Source organism: Dromiciops gliroides, chromosome 1 (assembly GCF_019393635.1).
Source record: "Dromiciops gliroides isolate mDroGli1 chromosome 1, mDroGli1.pri, whole genome shotgun sequence".
NCBI classification, from domain to species: domain Eukaryota; kingdom Metazoa; phylum Chordata; class Mammalia; order Microbiotheria; family Microbiotheriidae; genus Dromiciops; species Dromiciops gliroides.
In genome coordinates, this window is record NC_057861.1 from 114,166,152 (window position 1) to 114,192,091 (window position 25,940).

General features: G+C 37.4%; 1 protein-coding gene across 3 annotated transcripts in view; it reads right to left on the minus strand.

The window, feature by feature from the left end:
* LOC122736060 (MDM2 binding protein) overlaps window positions 1–25,940 on the minus strand; it is a 74,484-nt gene that overhangs the window by 13,326 nt on the left and 35,218 nt on the right. For 2 of the 3 annotated variants that reach the window (XM_043978058.1, XM_043978057.1), the window contains exons 12-17: window positions 24,722–24,886; window positions 23,035–23,154; window positions 16,976–17,140; window positions 11,423–11,516; window positions 8,450–8,605; window positions 58–153 (exon numbers count right to left, since the gene is read on the minus strand). In XM_043978058.1, coding sequence (XP_043833993.1) covers window positions 58–153; window positions 8,450–8,605; window positions 11,423–11,516; window positions 16,976–17,140; window positions 23,035–23,154; window positions 24,722–24,886 — 796 coding nt within the window. The remainder of the gene's footprint in view (window positions 1–57; window positions 154–8,449; window positions 8,606–11,422; window positions 11,517–16,975; window positions 17,141–23,034; window positions 23,155–24,721; window positions 24,887–25,940) is intronic. The other variant, XM_043978059.1, reaches the window with a different exon arrangement.

Below are 25,940 nucleotides of genomic sequence, written 5' to 3' on the forward strand. Positions count from 1 at the left end.
AAGAAAAAATAGTTTATGATCCATATAATACATTTAAAATTCTTTTTAAAAACTTACTCAATTCCATGATAGTGACAAACAGAAGCTTTTTCAAAAGGCAAAACTTTTACTTTCCCAGGTGTAAGTTCTGGTGTCAGAAGAAAAGTATTTTCACTGAAACAAAGAAAAAGAATCATGTGATACTTACAATATACGAAGCTAAATAAATAAGAAAGGATACTAAATATTGAAAAAAAATTTTCACTTCTACTTCTATAACTGATAGCCACTTGGGATATGAGAAAAAAAGACCATATTCTGTAATCTATTTTCTTTTACCCACATTTTTGCCTCTTCAGTAAGGGGAGGGGAAAAATAGTTAATGTAGTCCAATTCAATAAACATTTATTAAATATGTGTTGTAGGAGATATGACACAATCATAATTTTTTTTTTGGTGAGGCAATTGGGGTTAAGTGACTTGCCCAGGGTCACACAGCTAGTACGTATCAAGTGTCTGAGGCCGGATTTGATCTCAGGTCCTCCTGAATCCAGGCCCAGGAGGACCTGAGATCAAATCCGGCCTCAGACACTTGATACGTACTAGCTGTGTGACCCTGGGCAAGTCACTTAACCCTCACTGCCCCACAAAAAAGCAAAAACAAACAAACAAACAGGATAAATGGGAAGAGAGTATGTAAGAGAGGTATAAACAGTGCTATGTAAGGTATGAAAGGCAAATGATCATCAGGGAATAAGGGTAAGGAAGAAGACAAATGAAGAAAAACTTCATGGAAAAGGTGGCATTTGAGCTAAGTTTTAAAGAGATAGGATGGGACTGAGTAAGGACAGAAGCATGCAAGCCAGGTAGGGAAAGACTGCCTGCTTGTCCATCTGCCTGAAAAGTTACATGTTTAGAGAGGTTTCTGGTAAAGATCAAGCAATGGGTTGTCTGACTCCCATCCAAAGACCAGTTTAGCACGTTCATCACCAGAATTTAGACCACCAGATGATACTTTTTTGGGGAGTGTGGGGGGTAGGGGAGTCATAGAAGCTCATGTTAACCATCTACTAACGCATAAATGGTCTAAGATGTATATTATGGAAGTACACTTCAGTGCACCCTCCCAATGCACTGGAGTATTGAAGAACTTTGTAGAAAACATTTTTTGTTAAAATATTGTCTAAATGTATAACCTATATATCTGACTGTTTGCTGCCTCAGGGAAGGGGGTGGGGTGGGAAGGACAGATAAAATTTGAAATTCAAAACTTTAAATAAAAATGTTTATTATTAAAAAAATAATAAAATATTGTCTAAAACACATATGGGTAATGAACTTTTGGGGGGAAATATACAGTACAATGGACAGCACGAAGTATCTTTTAAATGTTAATTATTCACAGCAAGAAAGGGAAAGGAATTTCAATCTCATGACTATTTCTTAATGCATGCATTCCCTTCACTAGTGTCCTCTTTCTGTCCTCTTGGTTTTTACTAATAATTATAACAATTCACATTTATGTAGTATTTTAGGCTTATAAAAACTTCCATATTTCTGTCAAGAGCAGCACCATCCTTCACATGACTTTGATTTGCAATCTCAGTGTCATATTCAACCCCTCCTAATTAACCTTACATATACAGCTACTCAATTTTGTCATTTTTACTTCCACAGTATCTCTAATATACATCACCCTCTCTCCAATTCACACAGTCACCACCTTAGTTCATTCACGGCCTCATCTCCTTCTGCCCAGACTTATTGTAATCACCTCTTTGCCTTCCCTGGCTCAAATCTGTCCTCACTCCAATCCATTCTCCCCTCAGCTGTCAAAGTATTTTCCCCTAAAGTGCAGAGCTGACTGACCATGCTAACCTTCTCTTCGCCAATAAGCTCCACTGGGACATAATAGGGATATAACCTCTAACAACATATGTGGAAATTTATTTTGATTTGGGGACCCTACCTTTGGGCTGAGATTAGAAAGCCTTAGGCCCTCAGGGTCTCTTCTGTGTGCGAGGTGCTGGTGCCCCTCTCCCTCCACTTCAGCTTAGCCAAAAAGCCCCATGGGCTGTATAAGACACCAGGTCAGACAGCTGGGGCTCCCTCTACCCTGAGAGGATCTATCTGAGAGATCCTGGACTTGTTCAGGCCGGGCTCTGGCGTAGCCCGTGCTGAGGTCCCAGGCCCGCAGCAGGGGCATGGGCCCCTGGAGCCCTGGGTGTGGTATGCACGGGAGGCTCAAGCGCGCCCCCCAACCAGCCGCAGCCCTGGCTGGTGGATTAGCTTGGTGTGTATGGGTGCACAAAGAGCCCAGAGATTTGAGTGGAGAGAAGTAAGATATATATAGACCTGGGAGTTAGATGGAAAGGGAGGCCAGCAGACAAGATTAAGGGGGACTAACAAGATTATAAGACGGAGGAGAGGGGCGGCAAAAGCGGCAGAGGGAAGACTGACAGAGCAGACAGACAGACAGACAGACAGAAGGTTGGTGAGAGAGAAACACGGGTTCAGCAGTGGCAGTAAGGAGAGGAAAGTTAGATGCAGGGGGATAGACAAAGTGAAAGGGGCTCGGAGTTAGAAGAAAGTAGCCGAGCAGTGAAAGTGGAACATACCCTAAGGCGAGAGGTGGCAAAGGCCCTTATTGTATTAAAAAACAGTTCCAGGCCCGCAGGTGGAAAGAGATGTCTGGAACGCAGTCAGGTTGTACATTTTATTTCCCTGTATTCTTAATTTTAAATTGTATCTCATAAATAAACTCTGCTTTGATTACTTAGTTAAGAGGCTTCTTAATTTTTTGCTTATCAATTTTGGGAGTGGAGCAGTGTGGTGGAACTTTATAAAAGGCCCACATTAAATGAATAGCAGTCAGATAGCCAGTTAGTCAAAAGTTCCCAGATTAGTCCTCCAGTCAGATTAGTCCCCCTAAATTATCCCAAGTCAGTCAAAATATTTCTTCACATATCAACTCCCTTGTTTAAGCCTTTAGAGACTTTCCCAAACTAGCTCTTCCCTATCCTATCTTAACAGACTTATTATAAATGACTCCCTTCCACACATTCTCTACGGTCAGTCATGCTGACCTTGCCATTGTTCACTCCTGGAACTCTATCCCCCATCTCCATACCTCTGCACAGGTGGCCCTCCATTCCTAGAATGATTGCTCTCTCCTTACCTCCAAGTTCTGGACAACTAGATTTCTTTAAAGATTATGTTCAAGTGCCAAGTTCTTCATATGGCCTTTCCTGGTCCTCCCAGATGTGAGTGAGTATCTTGTCTCCTGCTACTCTCCCCAAATCCCTGGTTATCTTGTGTCTGCTTTGGGTTTTCTGTGTACCTGATATGTGGATCTCATCTTCCCCTTTGGAATGTAAGCTCATTGCAAGGAGGAATTGTTTCACTTTGGTTTTGTTGTCACCAGAACCATGGCAAGTAGGCACTTAAATGTTTGCTGATTAAAATACAATACATATGAAATTACTTAAGGTTAAGAAAGGTTGTACTGAATGTCAGAAAAGCCCTTAATATTTGCAAGTAAAAATACCTTCACCCTGCTGAGTGTGGCTAGTAAAACTCATCTTGAACACACTGGGAAGGGCTCAGGTGAATTATTTGAACCCACTTCTTCCAAGCTTTAATAATGGAAGACAAAAGAGGAAAAAAAAATAATCCATGACTTTATTAGCACAGAAACTCTGCTGCAGCCTGTACAGAAAATGTATGGAGTTTTATCTATGGTGATTTTGAATAGTGTAGACTTACTTGCCAATACAGAAGTATTCTGAAGCTCTTCATAAAGGCAACTTTCCTTCTTTGAAAGATGCAGAAGGCAGAATAATATGAATCATACTGTTTATGCTTTTCATAGTTTTTAATAGCTGTATTTTGACTAGCTCTTCAGATTTTAATCAAAACATGTTCTGATTTTAAAATTTGAAATGGATCCCATTTTTATTTTAAAGTGTAACATCTGATAGTTTTCAAAAACAAAGACTGTAATGACAGTATAAAATACTAGTCTGGGAACTGGAATACTTGGATTTTATTCCCAGTCCTAACTCTTAGCTATTATATAAAATACCTACCCGTATACTCTATCTAGATTATACAGAATCTTTGTTTTATAGCCCTCATAATCTTTATGCTTTTTAGTTCTTAAAATTTGAGAAAATATTACATTCAGTTCTTCAGGTCAATAACTTTAGTCCCCCCATTATTAGATCTTGTAAAAGATAGGAGATAAACCTTCACAATCTCAACCATTACCAGAAATAACAAAGAACCCTGTGAATCTTGAAGTGCTCCAAAAATACTCAGGTTCCTGTACTCTTTAAGAGAAGCCTCAGTTCTATTATTCACAGCTTAATGACACTTTATCCACACATTCACCACCAGATTTGAAACACTAAACTAGAACGGGGAAGTAAGTAGAAACAAGAAAAATGGCAGTGAAAGTGATGACAGGAAAACAATGGAGGCCATGGGAGAATAACCAAGTAGTTAATGAGTTACATTTACACAGGACTTTTTAAATGTTCTCCTCACAACAATACCGTGAGAAAAGTAGTGCAATTATTACCCCCATTTTACAGATGAGGAAACTGAGGCACAGAGAGCATGTCAAGAGTTTAATCCAATATTCTTTCCATTATTGCCTTCCAAGGAGAAGAGTTAAATGTACAACAATGAGATCCCAATTCTCTGTTTTTATTAGAGCCATGCACAAACTAAATATACTTTAAGGCAGCCACAGATCAAACATAATATAGTGGAAACATCCAATACAAGAACTGATAGTCAAAATTATGAACAGGAGTCGTTAAGAAGAGTAGAAACTATATTCAATATCCTCTGAAAATTCAGCAAAGTGCGAAACATTTTAGATATATTTAACTTATAATATTCCCTATTTCTCAAAAAAACCCTAAACCTTTTAGTGAAGCCTGATTATAACTTTATTTAATTCACCCGTATGGAACAATCACTTTCTTCCCTACCCCCAAAGAACACTAGAAAAAAAAAATCCATCATTAGTCACAGTCTGTAACATTCATAGTCATTATGCATCAGATATATTTGTATATATAACTTATATGTGGTGTTTTAAAGACACTGAAGCAGATACTCAGAGAATTTAATGACCAACTTAAATTTTTAAAAGATATGTACAGAAAATGGAAGCAAGGGCAGGTAAAGAGGGATGAATAAAAGTATAGCACAACCCTCTTAGGGCAGCTAGGTGGCACAGTGGGTCTCAGAGCACCAAGCATGGAGTCAGGAAGGCCTGAGTTCAAATCCAGCTGCAGACACCTTCTAGTTGTATGACCCAGGGCAAGTCACTTAACCCTGTTTGCCTCAGTCTCCTCATGTATAAAATGAGCTGGAGAAGGAAATGGCAAACTACTCCAGTATCTTTGCCAAGAAAATCTAAATGGCATCACAAAGAGTTGGACATGACTGAAAAAAATGAAGAACAACATAAGATCATGGATTTTGAGCAGGAATAGGACTTAGAAATTCAACATTTTACAGCTGAGGAAACTAAAGTCCAGTATAGGACATGACTTGCCCATATTCACAAAGGTGCTATAGGTGGAAAAACCAGGGCATGAAACCAGTTGTTAATTTCCACTCTAGCACTTTCCACCAGAGTGCCAAAGTGGAGAATGCACAGAGCCTGATAAGTAATAAGGACAAAAAACAAAAGGTGAGGCGCGGTAGGGTGGAGTTTTCTGGGGCTCCAAGTTATACTGGGGAAAAAAGAATAAAAAAAGAGATGGGACAACCACTCGTGGTAGGCAGGGATGTTGCAGAGAAGACAGATCTCCCCAACTCTTATTTTGCTTCTCTTTTCTCTGCCAAGGAGATTGATGTTTTGACGAAAAATGACAAAACCAAAAACATTTAATAAAGGACCAAAATGTAAGAATGTGGGGAGATCGTAAAAGAACACCTACCAGTCTATGATGAATTTGAGTCAAGAATAATGGAGAACAGGAGGAATGTGCTGTAGAACTAGAAGAGGCAAATGTCCTGATATTCAAAAAAGGGACAAGACTGAAGTCTGTGAATTGGCAAACAGACCAATAACGCTGATTTGACATGGGCAGCTAGGTGGTTCAGTGCATAGAGGAATGAGTATGTGGATCCAGACGACCTGAGTTCATATATATCCTTAGTCAACCTGGGAAACTCACTTAAACTGTCTAACCAAGTTTCTCCATCTGGGAAATGGGAATAATAACAGCATCTACCTGCCAGGATTGTTATGATGATAAAAATTTATAAAATACTTTGAAAACCTATTATTATTATTTAAATTACTGGAAAAAATCTAGAATGTATTTTTAAAATTTTATTTTTATCTTATTTTTTAGTGAGGCAATTGGGGAGTATATTTGGCAGCATATTGGTGTCACTTGGCTACATTAAATGGTACTCTGTGGGACTTTAAGGTGTAAAAATTACCACTTACAAACTCAAACAGGAACTAGTTTCCGGAATATGGTTTTGTAAAATTAAGCATAACAACTGAGAAGGGAGCCATACCCCTAGTAAATAATGACCAGGTGAGAAAATGAATTAATAACTCTGATTGCCTAAGAGGACCTTAGATGTTGTTGTTGTTGTTGTCCTTCATTTTCTAAGGGGGGCAATGACATTGAAAATCTCTACCAAAAGTCAATATTGCTAATCAGGTACTATGGAGAATCTGAGAATCTAAAGAGAAGAGACTCAAAACCTGTGATTTCATTGGTATGGGGAGCCCTCAGCATAAAAACTCTCTTCCCTGATACAGACAGATACATCATCTGTAACTTGAAGTCTTACATAGTTGCCTAGGGACACTGAGAAGTTCACTGTGATGTGCCATGTATACAAGCCTAATAATTTTTTTTTTCCTTCGGAGCAATAGGGGTTAAGTGACTTGCCCAGGGTCACACAGCTAGTAAGTATCAAGTGTCAGAGGCCAGATTTGAACTCAGGTCCCCCGATTCCAGGGCTGGTGCTTTATCCACTGTGCCACCTAGCTGCCCCTTAGAATGTATTCTTTTAAAGAAAAGGAATGATTAGCTAAGGAAAGAACAATACATAAAGAGCCAATTGGTTTCATCAAGAACAGGTCATATTAGAGTAACCTCTTTTCCTTTTTTTTTTTCTGGTGAGGCGATTGGGGTTAAGTGACTTGCCCAGGGTCACACAGCTAGTAAGTGTTAAGTGTCTGAGGCTGGATTTGAACTCAAGTCCTCCTGAATCCAAGCCAATGCTTTGTCCACTCCACCATCTAGCTGCCTCCCTCCTTTCCTTTTTGAACAAGGTTATTATAATAATAGGAAAGCCTATGAAGTTTGCAAAACACTTTTTTGGGGAGAGGAAATCAGTACAATGGGAACTCTCTGGGATAGTGCCCTGTACATATAGAAATAACACTGACCTTCATTCTGAGTTCCTCTTTTCAATCTTTGAACATTTTTTTTCCTTCTCTGCACTCTATGCTATAACTATACTGTCCTATTTGCAGTTCCTCGAATACGACTTCCCATCTCTGGGTCACTTTTCTGTCCCACATAACTGAAATGCTTCGTCACCTCACTTCCACTTCTTATTTTCTCCGGCTTTCTTCAATACTTAAGTCCCACCTTCACTAGGCAGCCTTTCCAGATTCCTCTCCTACTCCTCTACCCTGATAGGACACTCCCTCTGAAATTACCTCCCATGTGCTTTGTATATATTGTACATGTTATTTAGAGGGTGCCAATCCCATTACAATTCAGGCTCATTGAGGGGAAGCATTCTTTCTGCCTTTCTTTTTATCTCCCAATACTAAAGTGCCAGTGTCTGGCACATCGTATGGAAGTACTTATTAACAAATGCTTGTTGACTATATCTTGCTCCCTCCCAACCCACCAACTCCTTTTCCTAGTTTCCTTCCTGGAGGGAACCTAAATTTCTAAGTAGCAAAGTGTATGTAGAGAGATTCCTTCAGCTACAAACCATGGACTGACTGACTTTTCTTGCCATCTAGTGGCAGAATGAAATCCTAGAGAAGAAGACTAAAACGACTCTTTGTGGTGATAATAAATGTATTCTCCGGAGAATAATGACACACTATCCTTTCGCTATAAAGACGCTGATCCTGGTCCATCATCAGTAGTCAAAGTGCTTTGAATACTTTCTCCAACAGTGATTGAGAAGACAATACATACCTCATAACGATGCATTTATTCCTCACCTCTAATTTCCCTTAGAGTCAACAGCATGCAAATACATGACATCTGACAGGTGCTATGTGTTCGGCTTGTAACCTACTACAGTGTTCAGAACAACGACACACCACAGAGAATGAGTGTAAGGTCTCTGCATCATCCATATGATGCTCTAAGCAATAGAGCTAATCAGAAACTGTGCTATTAAGCATTATTTATAATAAACATGAATTACAAATTTCTAAGTACTAATAGTGTACCTCTTCTGGATATGCAAAGGCTGAAGATCTCCAATTGGTAACCCATCTGGTGTAAAGTATTTCAGCAGTTCTTTTGCGTCTAGTAAGGTGACTGATTCCCGATGACTATCCTTATGGCCCAGCAATTGCTCAGATGAACGTGAAAGCATAGGAGTTCTAGGGCGGGGTAGAAGGGGGGGAGAGTTAATCTATTAAAAAAGAACAAGAATTCAACTTGACCATGATCTAGTGATCAGAAATCAATAAAATAAAACCTAAACTAGGGATGAGTGTAACCAGTTACATATTTTGTTAAAATGCTCTTCCCCCTCCCCCTTTCTTGTCACAAGGGATGGCTTGCTGGTTGGGGGAAAAGGGGAGGGAAATATTTATAAATGAAGCAAACTATCTATCTATCTATCTATCTATACACACATATATATCCATAATTTTTTAAAGGATGGAAGTAAGCTCTTTGAAGATAGGGATTATTTTGCTTTTTGTCTTTGTATACCAAGAGTCCAGCATAGTGCCTAAAATACAGTAGATGCTTAATAAATGCTTGTTGAATGAATAAAAACTGAGAGAATGACAAAATATAAGAATGAAAGAAAACAAATCTAGAAATCACAAGAGATTTCATACCGTGTAAGTCAGAAATGCTGGCATGATTTTTTGTGATGCTACATAAGGTCAGTTTTGAGGTATGTATACCTCCTCCACAGAATTTTCTAATTAACTACACTGTGCTTCAATTTCTTCTGTACACATCATACTTTGGCACTTGTATAAGCTTTCTAAAATTTTTAATTGTACAAGCTTTTATGACACTGGTAAGTGTATCTTCTGTAAACCCCACAAAATTGTAAATTTTTCAGGGCAAGGACTACTGTCCTTTATGTCTCTTTTACCCTGTGAAGAATTTACTGAAAGAGGACTGGAATTCAACGTGACTTTGAAAAGATGCAGTCATCATAAAATTCTCAAGGTCTCTTCAAGCCATGATTATGGCTCACTATGAAAAGGCACTGAATCACCAGCATGAAATACCTGACATTTGGATACTATTTTATACTTGCCTAAGTCCTGCTTTCAACAGCCACATAGGGTAGATAAGGCACAAGTATTATTGCTAATTGAGGTAACGGGTACAAAATCACTTTGAACAGCTAAAATTACTGTACAGGTGTTAGGTACTCTAATTTCACAGATTAGCAAATTGGGAAACAGTAGAGTTAAAAGAATTGCCTAAAGTTATGTAACTCCTTAATAACACAGCCAGGACTATAACACAGGTCTCTAGACTTCCAAGCTGGGTACTTGTCATAATCATAAGAGTCACCAAAAATAGCTGGCTATAGAAAGTAATGAAAACTGAAAAAGGAAAACAATTATGTTTTGACTAAAGGAAGAACTTTGCAACATTGAAGTAACACTATATTTAATCAGAAGGCCATTCAAAACTCCTATCACATCACCCTCCCTGTTCCCAAAATATAATGAAGTGATACTTTATCTCAACAGAATATTTATTTCATGACTTTACATTAATGAAAGAGAACATCTCTTCCTCTTCTCACTCTCCAAATTGGGTTCTAATCTATGTGATTAGAATAGTAACACTGTAGTTTTAGAACTGTAAATTACTTTTATTAACTGAAGACAAATAGATTTATACTGCCCTTGCCCCTATTCAAATTGTTTTTTATTTTTAAATGAAAGATATAAAGGCTAATAAAGGTCAAATAATAATTTTTAAAACCTTCTAAAGCATTATTTTATAATGAAATCAGATCTTTGCATCATGATATATTTTATTTTTGAACTTGACATAAACTGCTTTCTGGCTTGGTCTAATTTTTACCTGGCAACTGAGGAGTATTTACTCAGTATAACAGTAGGTCATTTTACATTCTTCATACGTGGAAAAATGTATAATTTGTATTTGTGAAGTACCTCATACACAAGAATTTAAAAGTATTTTAAAAATAATGGTTCATCGGGTACTGCTATCCTAGAAGTGTATTAGGTAAGATTACAAGGTAATCGCTTCCCCCCTCTTAAACTTGCTTTACACATCAAACAAATTCAGGAACAAAATCAGACATCTTTTGCCCAAACATCCACCCTAAATTCATGGTTGAGTATGCATTCCCTAAATTAATTTCTGTCACTGACATGGCATAGTAAACAAGCAAATTTGTTGGAGCACATGCTAAAAAAATGAAGTGATAAACACCTAAAAACACCAAGGTACTCAATAAACACTACTAAATTATCTCCTAAATCAACAAATCAACAAGTATTTCTCCAACACTTATTATGTTCCAGGAACTGTGCTAAGTGATGGGTATAAAAAGAAAAGGCAAAAACAGTCCTTGCCCTTATAGAGCTCCCTTTCTAATGATGGGGGGGGGGGGGCAACATGCAAACAATTCTTTATATGCATGATACAGAGAAGGTAAATGGGAGGGGACCTCAAGGGAGGCACTAATGGTAGGCAGGAAGTAGGGAAGGGCTGGGAGAGGTCTCTTGTAGAAGAGGAACTTGAACTGAGTCTTGAAGGAAGCAAGGAAAGCCAACAGAAGGTGAGGAGGGAAGGTATTCTAGGCATGAGGGACAGCCAGTGCAAAAGTATGGAGTCAGGAGACCAGTGTTACTGTACTGTAGAGTATGTGGAGGGGAGTAGAGTGTAAAAAACAAGAAAGGCAGAAAGGAGTCAGGCTCTGAGTGCCTTTCAAACCCAAATGGAGGATTTTGTATTTGATGCTGAAGGGGATAGGGAGCCACTGGAGTATGCTGAACATAAGGGTGACAGTCATAGCTGCACAATGGGAAGATAATTTCGGCAGCTAAGTGCCCCTGGCTGGCAGTTGTGTTAATGAAGAGAAGGGGCATATACTAAAAATGCTTAGAAGGTGGAAACAATAAGACTCGACAACAGACTGACAACTAAGCCTACTTCTATAGTTACCATTAATTTATCACAATTACCTGAATTTTTGCTTAGCTTTTTCAAAGGTTTCCAAGTTCTGAAGAACATGTCTTTCTGCCCATTCCAAGGGATTAGTTTCCAGAAATGTGGATTCTGAAGAAATTATTTTAGAAATATGAGTAATAATAATAATAGCTCATAATTATACATCATTCTTACAATTTGCAAAGATTTGCAAATTTTACAAACATCATCTGATTTGATCCACGCAACAATTGTGTGAAGTACTACAAATGTTGCTAGCTCCATGTAACATATGAAGAGACTGAGGTTGAAAAAGGCTGACTGCCTTGACTGTAGTCACACAGTATAATGGAATGTAATATAATACACACACACACACACACACATACATCTATCTCAAGTTTGAATATGAGTTATATTTTGAAGAACTCTCACTGTTTAATTTGATCATTGACAATGCTATGCTAAGGATTAGTAAAAATCCAGCAGTTCAACAACTAAAGAAGTGGGTCCAGAGACAACCAGAGTCCAGCTTTCCAGACCAGAGACCAGACCAAAGTCCAGTTTTCTCCTGATGACATCTTACCACTCCAAGAAGACAAGAGCTCAGAGACTTTAAATGAACAGTTTTGTTTTGGTGTTTTACTTTTTTCCTTCTGTTATTATATACACCATCCGTAACAAGTACTCTCTGCAAGCCAGTGTCAAAGTGCCGGTTCATGAGGGACCGCACCTCTGGACAAAACTTTTCTCTCTCCCTTTTCTATATTGATATTAACATATTGTTTGCTAGCATAGGGTATTATGTTCTGTTATTTTTGGTTGTTTCATTGAGCAAACCCATACGTGTTTTCTGAAGAAACAAAGGGGGGGAATGTGGTAAAAATTATCCGTGGTAAAGATTAATATTGCAGTTTTTAGCTGACTCATTAGGGAGGGGCCACACCTGGCCCACCCTGAGGTTACATATGCTACTGAGATCAGAAGAACTCTCCATAGGTAGTTTTTGAAGGACCTCCCCTTTTGGGGGAGAAAAGATTGAATGCTCCCTGAAGGGAAGCAGAGGGCACTTCCAGAACGCCAGGCATCTTCCGGAAAGCGGTCTCTCTGTCTTCCCCTCTTGAGGTGGTGGCACGAGTCTTTGGTCTCGGGCACCTGTTTTTCCTGGCAGGTGCGGGCAACTGTAGACTGTCCAGGCTTTGGTGAGTTAATTACAGAAAACCCAAAATTACTTTGAACTACCTTAATTGGAAAAGGTCTAAGGATTGTATAGGTTAGGTTTAGAGTTAAGAGTATTTATCTGCATTTCTATTTTCCTATTTCCTTATTTTTGATTTTTATTAGTTTTACCTTTGTTGTTTAATTAATTCCCAATTAATAAAATCTGATCTTTTTGTGAATTAAAGCTTAAAGGCTCCTTTCTTATTGGCCTGGGAGAAATATCTAAAAAGGGCAGTTCAGAGGGGAGGGTGAACCTAAAAGGTCCCTCATATTTCCAGGACCCCAATATTAAGGCAAGTCACCCAAATAATGCTCCGTATATCAAATTTTGGCCCTCACAACAGGAAGCCAACACCCACAGAAGATGATGAAACAAGCAATAGGAAGATTCAAATCATAGCCTCTTATGACTCTAAGTCTGGCGTTCTTTACACTGCATCCTCTAAAAGGTGTTAACAAACTGAATTTTGTGGCTTATAAAAATATCAGTAACTATATGTTTACAAGCTCTGAGTATTAAACCACCAAGGCCATTTACACAAGGACCACATTCCTTTATTAAAAATTATTTATTGATCTGGCTCCCATATGCTCTATATTCTTCTATATACTGGAGGAGATAACAAAATTGTTGGAAAAGGAGAAAAATGTTAAGTTTTATTTATGCTCTGTTTATCTGCTAGGCTAGTTTTAAGAAGTAGGCTGATATTTTTTTTATTATTTACAAAAGTGAAATTGGCATGATTACAAACCATTTTAAGTAAAAGAACAAAATTTGGCACGTTATAGAAATCAAAAGACCAGAATTTAACATGGAAAACAAGTAAGTTTTTCCATTCTGAGGAATACTTTTAGAATTATAGAAAAGTCAAGATAATCTAGTGTTACCCAAGCTCAAACTCCTAATATTCATTCTGTGATATGATATACTAATATGCTATTACATTAAAGGACAGATGACTATAATTAAAATAGAAAACATCTGCAGCCTGGAAATTGTCTTCTTGAATGTTTATTCACATTTAAAAACATGTTTATTCCAGAAAGTAGTCTTAAACATTTTTAACCATTTTAATGGTTTGCTATTTATACTTTAAGACTGCTCTAACTAACCTCATTAAATCAACACCAAATTAAATGAAGTTTCCTTCCTTCAAGAAGGATGAGTTGGCTAACTTTTTTGGAATACTGAGATACTACAGGACTATCATTTAAAAATATTTAACTACCCTCAATACTGATGCTGAAAGCATAAAAATGAAACATTACTTATTTTGAAGAGCCATGTGCTGAGGGAATACAATTGAACAGACATGTTAAAAAAATTTTTCTGACATGCTTCCAAATAATTCAACAAAAATGGTGCACTTGACAATGAAGACTGCACAAACATAAATGATAAAGGATAATGCCATGATAGGAAGTGGGAAGACCAGACAAGAAATTTATGTATTACATGGTTTTCTTTGTATAATACTTTAATCTGATTTTAAGAACAAAAACTGTAGGAAACATTTCTACCTATATAAATGTGGAACCTCTAGAATGCTCAATCCCCCTGGAACATAACTGGTAACCCAGAAACAAACAAGAAAAGATCAGTATGTAATGAGAAAAATAGTTATCATTAAGAAGCCCAACTATTTAACACCACAGAACAGATGACCAAGAGGAGCAGATAAGAAGTATTATTTTAGGAAAGGACTCAAAGCCAACACTGAAAAGAATCAAAAGCTCCAAGGAGAGAGAAACGGATATGAGATCAAGAAAAAAAAAAAAGACTTACCTTGGTGAGGAGTTAAGAGTTAACCTTCCAAAGAAGGCTAACCTCTTCATCATGAACTGAAGCAAAGGAAGAGAAACTGAAGGAGGGCTGTGAACTGTGGAGTGGGGGAAGAAGAGGGACCTTGAACTAAAGGCTCTCTGTTTTCTCAATAAAGTAGAAGACCAAGTGCTTTGTTAGGGATACAGAGAGAGGGAAAGAGGGTAGATAGTGTAGACAGTTTAAGAAGAAGAGAGAACACATGGCATATCTACCAGAGAAAGTGTGAGAGACTCAGGAAAGAAAAAAAGGATTATTATGCAGCAGTAAGAGATCGATTGGGTTACATGACTTTTGAGTTACACATGAATACAAATAGACAAAATGGATGGGAGGGGTGACTCAAGGCTGGGGTTTGGCAAGGATCAATTAGTAAAAGGCAAGTGAACAAAGGACCTAAAGCTAAGTCATATACAGCTGAACTTGAAGGGGAAGGAAGAAAGACCAAAGAATAACTGATCTCAAGAACTGTGAGGCCAGGGAGTAGTTGAAGGGAATGGAGAACATGGTGAAGATGAAGAAAAATCTCAGCACAAGTGAAGTACAAGAAAAGATAGAAGGAGAGGTTATACTCTGAGACAAGAGTACCAGAGTTCTTTATCAAGGAAGTGATACAATTAGGGAGATAGCTCATGGAAGTGTATGATTGAAGTGGAGTGAAGAGAGACAGCATGGAAGTTAGGAGGCTGACGAACTGATAGGCCAAAGTGTTCAAGGGAACATCCACATTTATGTATAAGTCCCTAAGTATACATGAAGACAGGGATTAAGACAGAGAGGATATTTGTAAGTTAAGTTCTGAAGTTCTTGAGAAATAGAGGAAAATGTCCTGGAGGTTAACAGATGACTTCCACAAAGAGTTAAAGTGGGTACTGTGAGAACTGAGAAAGCATGAGGTGACCTTTCTGAGATTTCTAAGGTCAGACTGGCGACAGGAAGTTACATCTATTCATAGACTGCCTGTAAGTCATGTCAATCAATGGACCAGGCAATCAGCTTGGAGCTGTGTGTGGGGACTGCCCTCTTCAGGTTCGACAGGGAGCTTCCAGTGGAACTGAGGGGCATTCAGTCTCTTGGATAGCTAGGTGAAAGCAGCTTTCTCTCTCTCTCTCTCTTTGCTAACTCCTAATATACTTTAATAAATGCTTAATGCCCAAAGACTGATGCTAAAGCTTCTAATTTAAGGTAACCACACATTAGATTTTAAACATCACATTACATAATGAGATTTGCTGCAACCATCAGTATGGATCCATAATGACAGATGAAGCAAATGTCATAAGAAGAGAAGTTGTAGCCAAAAAAAAAATCATTAAATAAACAATCTCTGTGTGTGTATATATATTATCATATCATATCATAAAGGAGTAAAAGTAAAGAACTCTTCCTGTCCCAAAATATCCATCCAGTATTGGAGAAGATGGCCACATATACAGCGTCTTCTGGGAAAATCTGGTTTGCACTAGCCTAAGAATATAAAAGGCTATGAAGAGAAAATAACTAAGATAAGGAGGTTTCCTTAAAATAGACCAAAAACTGTAAAGGGTGAACTGAAAAGGGAGTGGGAGCTGAGAGTGACATGTACTGTGGAGGGGTAGGGTTAAGGTGAATAAAGAATCTGGACAGAGACTAGAAGGGGAGAATGTTTTCACCTAAGCAGAAAATGACTAAATGATTTGGAAGCTTGGGGATAAAGAGAGCAGCAGTTAGGACTTTGGAAGGAGAAGGGGACTAATATTTATTACATGCTTACTAGGCACTTTGCTAAAGCATTTTACAAATATTACCTCAATCAATTCCTCACAAAAACCCTGGGAGACAGGTGCTATTATTATCCCCGTTTTATAGTAAGGAAACTGAAGCAGACAGAGGTTAAATGACTTGTCCAAGCTCACACAGCTAGTAAGTATTTAAAACCAGATTTGAACTCAAGTATGGAATTGGGAAGCTATGGGATTAGGAATAATCATTGGGTTACTTGGCACCTACTACATGCAAGGCACTGTGTTATGTCCTAAAATACAAAAATGAAAAATAAGTACTACTACATTCACATTGTGCTTACTGACAAATATTGCACTAAATGCTTTACAAATATTATCTCATTTGTTCCTCAAAACAACCCTGGGACATAGGCACTATTATTATTATTATTCCCTTTTTACACTATTATTATTATTCCCATTTTAAAGATGAGGAAATTGAGGCAAACAGAAGTTAAGTGACTTGCCCAGAGTCACACAATCAGTAAGTGTCTGTGACTGGATTTGAGCTCTTGTCTTCCTAATTCTAAGTCTGGCTTCCTATCCATTGCACCAAGTTTCAAGGGGCTTAAGACTTAATAGGATGAAAGAACAAAAATATAAAAATAAATTTCACAAAGCAGATGAAACAAAGTGTATTTTATAATGTCTGATAAAGTTTGGCCTTTTGAAAAGTATATAATGTATTTTATAAACTTATAAAACTAAAAGAAAATGAATGTTTTGATAAACAGATATAACAAAATATAAAGAATATACATTTAAAGAAACAAAATACTTACCTCTTAATATTTCTGAAGTTTTGATTCTGTTTCTAGATTTCTGAAGAGCTGTTTTAGGAAGACTATCATCAAAAAATTCTATAAAATGTTTCCTTGTGAGTGATAACAGAGTATTGACCTCATCAACAGAAATTGCAACAGGCTGTTCCATAGATTCCCTTCTTCCTATGAGACAAAACATATCAACTTATGACAAAACCAAAAAACTCTTACTTCATAGCCTAATTATAATCCATTTACTACAATTTTAAGCTCAGTCCTTAATAAATAATACCTCTTCTGAATCAAATATCTGAACATAGTACTAATGTTATTGTAATTAATTTTTCATGGTAAACCCGGATTAACTTTGTACATTACACTTAGGTGGTCATTAATTATACAATACTTTCACTGTATCAACAAAAAAAGTAATGGCAAAAGAGCAGAAAATAAAAGCTTTTGATTAGAAATAAAACTAAAATAAAAACTAATCATGACTGATAATATTGTTAGCATTAAAACTGATTTACAAGAAGCAGCTAGGTGGCTCAGTGGATAGAGAACTGGTCCTGGAGTCGAGTACCTGAGTTTAAATCTGGCCTCAGACACTTAACACTTACTAGCTGTGTGACCCTGGGCAAGTCACTTAACCCCAATTGCCTCACCAAAAAACAAAACAAAACAAAACAAAACAAAACAAAAAACTGATTTACAAGTACTTGCATCATTGGGTATCATTGTATCATATAAAAGCTATTAAGTAAAAAATTAAGTCTGCTAAACTAGCTATATTCTATAATAAAAAGTGACATGTACACGCATAGAGAAATGACAGATGTATTATATGCTGAGCTGTGCACACATTGGATTAGTTTCTATGGTACAATTTGTGAAGAAAAAAACACCCAATAAATTCTATCAGTTTAAATCTTGCTATAGTCAAGTACATACACCACACTGCATGACACATTCATTTAGATACAAAGTTAAATCAGATTGCCCCATAACCTAACAGAGCTTACAAGCTAAAAGAATAAAACACCAATACAATAGTTGTAGAATTGAATTATATGAAAAGTAACTACGAATGCTACTCCAAAAAAAGTAGTAAATGAAATTTGTAGAGGAATGTTATATTAGTGACTAGGGGTTCAGTACAGACTTCATGCAGGAGGTAATGTTTAAAAAGAATTTTAAAAGGTGGGTAGAATTTAATAGGCACACAATCATGAGATACTGTGGCACTGGGGAAAAAGTATTAGATTTAGAGTCAGGAAAAATGAAGTGATTTTGAGCTGTTTATTCTATAAAAGATAAAATGGAAGGGAATTTCATACCAAGTCCAGGAAAATGTAGACTCTTGACTGATTAATTCTAGGTCTTTTACATTCTTAAGGATATCAGTGCAATACTCACACCTAGTTTCTGTTAGCCTTCCACTGTTAGGGAACTGTTATGACTGGCCTACCTCCTCTGTTAAGTCAGAAATGTCTCAAATCACCTATGTCAAATATGTAGCCTGTGGGCCACATGAGGCCTACAAACCTCCTGGGTGCAGGTCAAAGCAGATTAAAATGTAGCTCCTAACTGATTTTAATGTGTTAGTATATTAATATAAAAATTAAAATGTGTGGCTTTCTAAGTACATTCATGACCCACAGGGATCCTTATAGTGGTCCCTATTTCTATTTGAGTTAATTTCTTTTGTTACTTCATAAAGATTATAATAAAATCATTGATATTATACTACACTCTATTTCTAACCACCATACATTTTCCCACTATTCTTTGAGTAGTCTACACTTTTGATTCTTCAGTGTCCATGACTCACAGTCACAGAGCATATAGGTAAGAACAATTTAAGTAAAACTCTTAGTGATAATAGGAAATTGGGCTACCAGATGACTACTAGCTCCATTCCACCTCTTTAATTCAAAGATTGTTCCAGAAACTTATAATAATTTCCCTTACTCAGGGCCTGAAATAATTATATGTTTTTATATAAGGATAGAACAAAGGGGATTATGTTAAATCACAGCAAGAGAAATTTAGGTCAGACACAAAGAACAATTTTTTTTTCTGTAAAGATATGTTAATCAAAGTGTTACTAAGAGAGGTTGGGGAAATCTCTTTCCCTGATGAATATTAAGAACAAGATGCCTAATATGTCTAGAATTAGTTAGAAACAGATAAGGGAGTTGAGAGAGTATGAATTTAATGGAAAGAGCACTAAGCTATATACCAGAAGACTAGTCCCAATTCTACCATTAACTAGATGTGAGAGACCCTGCACAAGTCATTTAATCTTTCTGAGGACAACAATCCAAGTCTTATGTATCCTCTAAATAAGAAGGTTATGAAGAGAAAAGGAAAAACATCAAGGGAAAGTTCTTTTGAGAAGAAATGATTCTATAATAAAGATGAAGTGATACTATCTTATTTTTAAGTTCCCTTTAAGATATCTGTGTGTACACACACACACACACACACCCCTCATGACCTCTAAAATTCAGAATCCATGTCAAAGACCACCAATGGAAAAGAAGTTAAGAGAAAGTAGCAAATACAAAGGGTATAAAATGCTGTTTCTATCTTCTATCCCTCATCTGGATCATGATTCCTTCACAGTAAAAAGCTAGGCAGCAAAGTGGGTGGAACTTTAGACTTGGGAGTCAGGAAAAAGAATTTCAATTTCACTTCAGAAATACCAGTTGTGTAATCAAGGGCAAATCATTTAATTACATTCAGCCTCAGTCTGCTCAACTGTAAAATGGGGATAATTACAGTACCCATCTCCAGAGAGGAGTTGTGAGGATCAAATGAGGTGACATGAAGTGCTTTGCAACCCTTAAAGCATTATATAAATGCTATTGTCATCATGACTAGTAAAGAGGGAACCATACAGTTCTCACAGTAATTCTCAGACCATCGTCTCCAAAGCAATGGAATTAAGGCAGTCATGCCAACTACCCCATAGTAAGGCTGCCTGTAGCAATAAGCACTTACCTCAGGTAACAATCATTAAGTGGTTCTCTGAAAACAAGAGGCAGGACAAAATGATTTTTTAAGGGCTGGTGTGTTCTATAGGAGCAACAGGATTGAAGAAGTGATGGGTGATCAGCTGTAAGATGTAACAGTAGCTGGGCAGTGGTTATACTAGAAAGCAGGGCAGCATGATATGAAATACGCCTTTATGTAATTTTGGAAGTCATTCCAGGGGCACAGTAAATAACAACATTAGGATAACAATAATAATTGTCAGTATTTTGAAGAATTTCTAAAGAGGCAAAATGCATTGCATACATTTCCTTATATGATTCTCACAACAATCCCAAGAGGTAAGTGTACAGGTATTTTCATCCCAATTCTACATACAGAGAAAAAGGGTCTGAGCACAGTCAGGTGATGTGCCCAGGGTCGCATATCAAGTGGCTACCCAAGGTGGGATTAGAAGGCAGGCTTTCAGGCCTCCAGGCCTAATATGCTATCCATGAGGGAACACTGCCTCACAAAACATGACAAAAGTTATCTTGCTACGGGTCTCAATCTACAAATTACAATTATCATCAGGTGAAGCAAAAATACTGTTAAATCAAAAGTTAGGAGACTTGAGTCCTAATCCCAGCTCTGCCATTTCCTGTGTGACCTTGGACAAGTTATTAACATTTTCCTCAAGTGCAAAATGGAGGGGGGTGGGGCACATTAGATGATTTCTAAGGTTATTTCCAGCTCTAAAATTCTATGATAGGACTATTTTGTTATGTTGGAAACAATTATCTTTATTCAGTGACATTCCATGAGCCAAATAACATGTGAGGCAATTTCTCTTCTTTGATATTATCAAATGGAGAGTACCTTCCTCACATGGCACTTTGCTTCAGTTAAAGCTGTCCAATCAAGAGAATTCATATCTTGCTGTAAGATATAGAAAAAAATCTTCTGTTCGTCCTCATGATTAAAGAGCACCTGAGAAGCCTTTACTATGATATACTCAGTATTCACATAAAAGTGAATATTTCAATTACTATCTTTACCAATGAAATAAAAGCACATGCACGCATGTGCGCGCACACACACACACACACACACTAAATTAACCAAACTCAACAATAAAAGTAAAACACTCCCATTACATGGTTTTTTTTTTGGTTTTTGTTTTGGTTTTTTGGTGGGACAATAAGGGTTAAGTGACTTGCCCAGGGTCACACAGTTAGTGTCAAGTGTCTGAGGCTGGATTTGAACTCAGGTCCTCCTGTATCCAGGGCCAGTGCTTTATCCACTGTGCCACCTAGCTGCCCCCTACTCCCATTACATGTTAAGTGATGTTCTTGATTATAAGAAGTCAGCCTCATAATAAAAAAAATCCCCAACTAGAGACAAGCAAATTAATTTATATGAAGTTTGCATTGGCATGTATTGTTGTTGTTGTCATTTCAGTCTTCGTGACCTGATTTGGGGTTTCTTTGGCAAAGATACTGGAGTGGTTTGCCATTTCTTTTTCCAGCTCATGTGACAGATGATGAAACTGAGGCAAACAGGGTTAAGTGACTTGCCCAGGGTCACACAGCCAGTAAATACCTGAGGTCAGATTTGAACTCAGGAAGATAAGCCTTCCTGACTCTAAGCCCAGCATTCTATCCACTGCATCACCTAGCTGCCCTTATTGGCATGTATTACACAGTGTTTTTTGTAGATTTAACTTCCTAGTTATTCATTCATCAAATATTTTAACACTTGCTATGGGCAAGGCACAGTGCTAGAAGCTATAAAGGAAAGAAAAATGCCTGAGATTTAGTCCTTCACATCTAGCAGCTTCTGAGTCAGAAGGGCAATAAGACATGAGCATAACAGAAGGTTGGAGGGTAGAATGTAAGCTCTCTGTAAGGACTGTTTCATTCATTCTTGTATCCCCACCTGCCTATCACAGTATCTGGCACATAGTGAGTGCTTAACAAATACTTGATGATTGATTGATAATCAGATAAGAGAGCAGCAGAAGACAAAGCAACCTCTGGAAGAAGAAATCGTTTTCTCTTTGCACTAATAGTAGTTTGCATATCCTGAAAAGTAAGAATACATGAAGAAGAGTGAGACTGTGTGGCCAAGGAAAGCTGATTTAGGATTTAAAAACGTGCAGACAGTATATCCAAAGTGAAAAAGCCAAATGTGGACAACTGATACTAGACTTCCACTTCAACGACTCTGTGACTACCTCCATGTGGTGCAGACAGCAAACTCCCATCCACGCCTTCTCATCTTGTTCAATTTTGGTCCATGTTCTCATAAATTCTCCATAGAGGTTCTATCTTACATACTGGGAGGCTTCTTCAAAGTCTCTTTTTACACTTGTGGATGCAAACAGGGGTGAGCTGGTGCTACAGAAACCAACTGTGAATTTATATAATAGACTGTTGAAGTCAAGGCATTTAAAATGGCTTTTCAAGAAAGTAATTATGAATAGTATTTCTTTTATAATATATTGCATTATTGTAATTCATATGTTCCTTCAATTCACCTTAAAATTTCCGGGTACCAAGTCAGTTGGTCTGCAAGCATTTATAAGTCCTTATTTGTGAGGCACTGTGCTAAACTCTGGGAATACAAAGAAAGGCAGAGATATAGTCCGTCAGGGAGCTTGCACTCTAACAGGGGAGATGGCATGCAAACAACTATGTATATATGATTGACACACACACACACACATGGTAAAAAGGAAAGAATCTCAAAGAGAAAGGGATAAGGGGCTCATCCGGGGCAGGGGGAACGGGATGAGGAAAGGGCTCTGTCAGAAGGTGGGATTTGAGCTGAGTCTTTAAGAAAGCCGAAAAGCCTAAGAGGGAGAAATGAGGAGGAAAAGTATTGTGGGCATAGTGTACAGCCAGTAAAAAGGCATGGGATCAGCAAATGCAGTGTCTTCTGCAAGGAACAGCTAGAAAAACAGTGTAGATGGATTAGGTAAATAAAATATTTCATATGTGAATCTAGAAACGATAGGAAGCCATTGGAGTTTGATTTGAGGGAATACTGGGTTGTAATTTGACATGGTCACACTAACACATACACTGGTCCTTACTTACTAAAATATTCCTTCAAAGCCAAATCTTGGACTTTAGCCAGTTGCTTCTCTCTCTGTACAAGCTGCTCTCCAGAGAAACATGGTAGCGAATAGATGAAGTCAATAGGAAAGCCTGTTTGGACTATAGGAAAGTCATCATTAAAAATTACACAATCAACTATTTTTCAGTTTTCAGAAAAAATATTTCTACTTCCCGTATTGCTGATATATAGAGTTTGAGACCCATAATGACTGTTAGGGCTGCTGATGCTACATAGGCACATGATACAAAAGTATGGGCTGTGATTGGTCACTCCATAAAAAGGCATTTACACAGTTGGGATTCAAATAATAAGGAGTCAATATAAAGTAAGCTAGGTAGAATACTGGGGGTTTTTTGTTTTTTTTGCGGGGCAATGGGGGTTAAGTGACTTGCCCAGGGTCACACAGCTAGTAAGTGTCAAGTGTCTGAGGCCGGATCTGAACCCAGGTACTCCTGAATCCAGGGCCGGTGCGTTATCCACTGAGCCACCTAGCTGCCCCAGTAGAATACTGTTTTAAACCTTGTCTTTTCAACCTGTGTGATCTCAGAAAACACTGAAGTACTTTCCTGTGTCATCCTTTCTCTTTCCCTTTAAACTTTGGAATTTTTGAAGATGGGTTGAAACTTCCTTGATGGAAATAGAAATTAAGAAAGGAAATATGGATAAGTGAGTAGGATAAGAAGGGGAACAGAAGGAGAGATTTAGCCACTGTTAGGTACTGTTAGGTCATGGCCAACTCCTGGTTTAAAGGAAAAACACTAACAATAGAGCATCATATTTGTGGTTCATCTTTACTAACGGGGATTTGTGTGCTTTCTAAATTTGTAGGAGGAGGTTATTTGTAATTTCACAAAAATAACTGTGAATACTTCAGTAGAATTGAGACCTCGGGGGCAGCTAGGTGGCACAGTGGATAAAGCACTGGCCCTGGATTCAGGAGGACCTGAGTTCAAATCTGGCCTCAGACACTTGATATGTACTAGCTGTGTGACCCTGGGCAAGTCACTTAACCCCCATTGCCCCGCAAAAAAACCCAAAAAACCCCCCAAGAATTGAGATCTCCATTGTGTTGGTACCCTGTCCAGTGGTGCAGAATACAACCCATTTTGTAGAATTCTTATCCACTTCTAGTAATCTTGAGAGGGGACCTACTGCATTACAGGACCTTTCCTCAATTTTGTTCAAATTGCTGAGATAGCACTGGCACATGTGCACGCTATTGCCCACCTCCCTTTCTAGTAATAAAATTTGGATAAAGTATAACAAAATATGTAAAAGAGAAAAGGAATTTTGTATAAAAGAAAATTAAAGTCTTGTAGTTCTTTTGTTCCACTTAAAACTGTACAAATTAATTACTCCAGAGCGACCCATGAGGCAGTTAGGTGGCCTTGGGCCTGAAATCAGCAAGACCTAAATTCAAATTCAGTCTCGGATACTTAGCTGTGTAACCTGGGCAAGTTAACAAATTCTGTCTGCATCTATTTCCACAACTTATAATGAGGATAATAATAGCACCTTCCTCCTGGAATTTTTGTGAGGATCAAAATAAACAACATCAATGAAGTACTTAACCCAGTGTCTGGCATATACTAAGGGTTTAATAAATGCTTGCTTCCCTTCCCCCTAAACATATAATTGTTCTTTTCATCCAAAGTTAACACTTACTTTCTTCTGGCTTTTCTTTCATATTTCCATGAATCAGGTTGAGTGCAGCTGAACCATTGATTTGGCTGGCTGAATAAATCAATGTCACTTTACATCGCCCATTGTTACTACCTTGCAACAAGAGATAATAGCTAGAAGATTCTCCTTTCACTTCAACATCTGGAACTAATAACAAAAAATTATATTTAAATCTTTGAAAATTAATTTTAACATCTTAACAGAATTTAAATGGCACCATCATACACTTTAAACAAAATAACGGCAACATTTCTAATATGTCATCATTACTGGTTATAAAAGAATTCCTTGGCTCTGGAGTGTAAATTTTATACTTAAGAGTTGAATTCAGCATGCCTTATGCTCTGGAATTTAAATGTTTCATAACAAAAACTGAAAACAGATATTGAACTTATCCAGAGTAATACACATTCTTTTATAGATAAGCTGCATCACATTTTACAAAGATACAGAACACCAAATTTAACACCAGAGTTGGCCTCTTCCTTGAAATTCTGTATTTTAGACCCTCTTCAAGTTGGTAAAAGTATTTAGTATAAAAACTCATTCTGAGAAGAAAAAGAAATAAAGTGATAAAAGGCCCTTGATTAATTTTTCATCTACTGTATTTATTGATGCCAACAAGAACTTAAAACAAAGTTTCTTTTTTATTTTAATTTTTTTAATAATAAACATGTTAAATTTTGAGTTCCAAATTCTCTCTTCTTCCCTCCCTCCCCTCTGCTGGTAAGCTGGTAAGCTATCATATATAGTTATACATATGCAATTATGTAAAACATTACCATATTAGTAATTTTGTACAAGAAAACTTGAATAAAAGAAAAAAATGAAATAAAGTAAAAAAGAACAAGCTTAAGTCTATGTTCAATCAATATCAGTTCTTTATTTGGAGGTGGATAGTATACTTCATCATTAGTCCTTTGGGATTGTCTTGGATCACTGTATTGCTGAGAATAGTTAAGTTATTCACAGTTCTTCATCAAAAAACATTGCTGTCTCTGTGCACAATCTTCTCTTGGTTCTGCTCACTTCACTATACATCAGTTCATACAAGTCTTTCCAAAACTTTCTGAAATCATCCTGCTTGTCATTTCTTATAGCACAGTAATATTCCATCATTATCATATACTACAGCTTGGTTAGCCATTCCCCAATTGATGGGCATTCCTTCAATTCAGAAAAAGAGCTGCTAGAAATATTT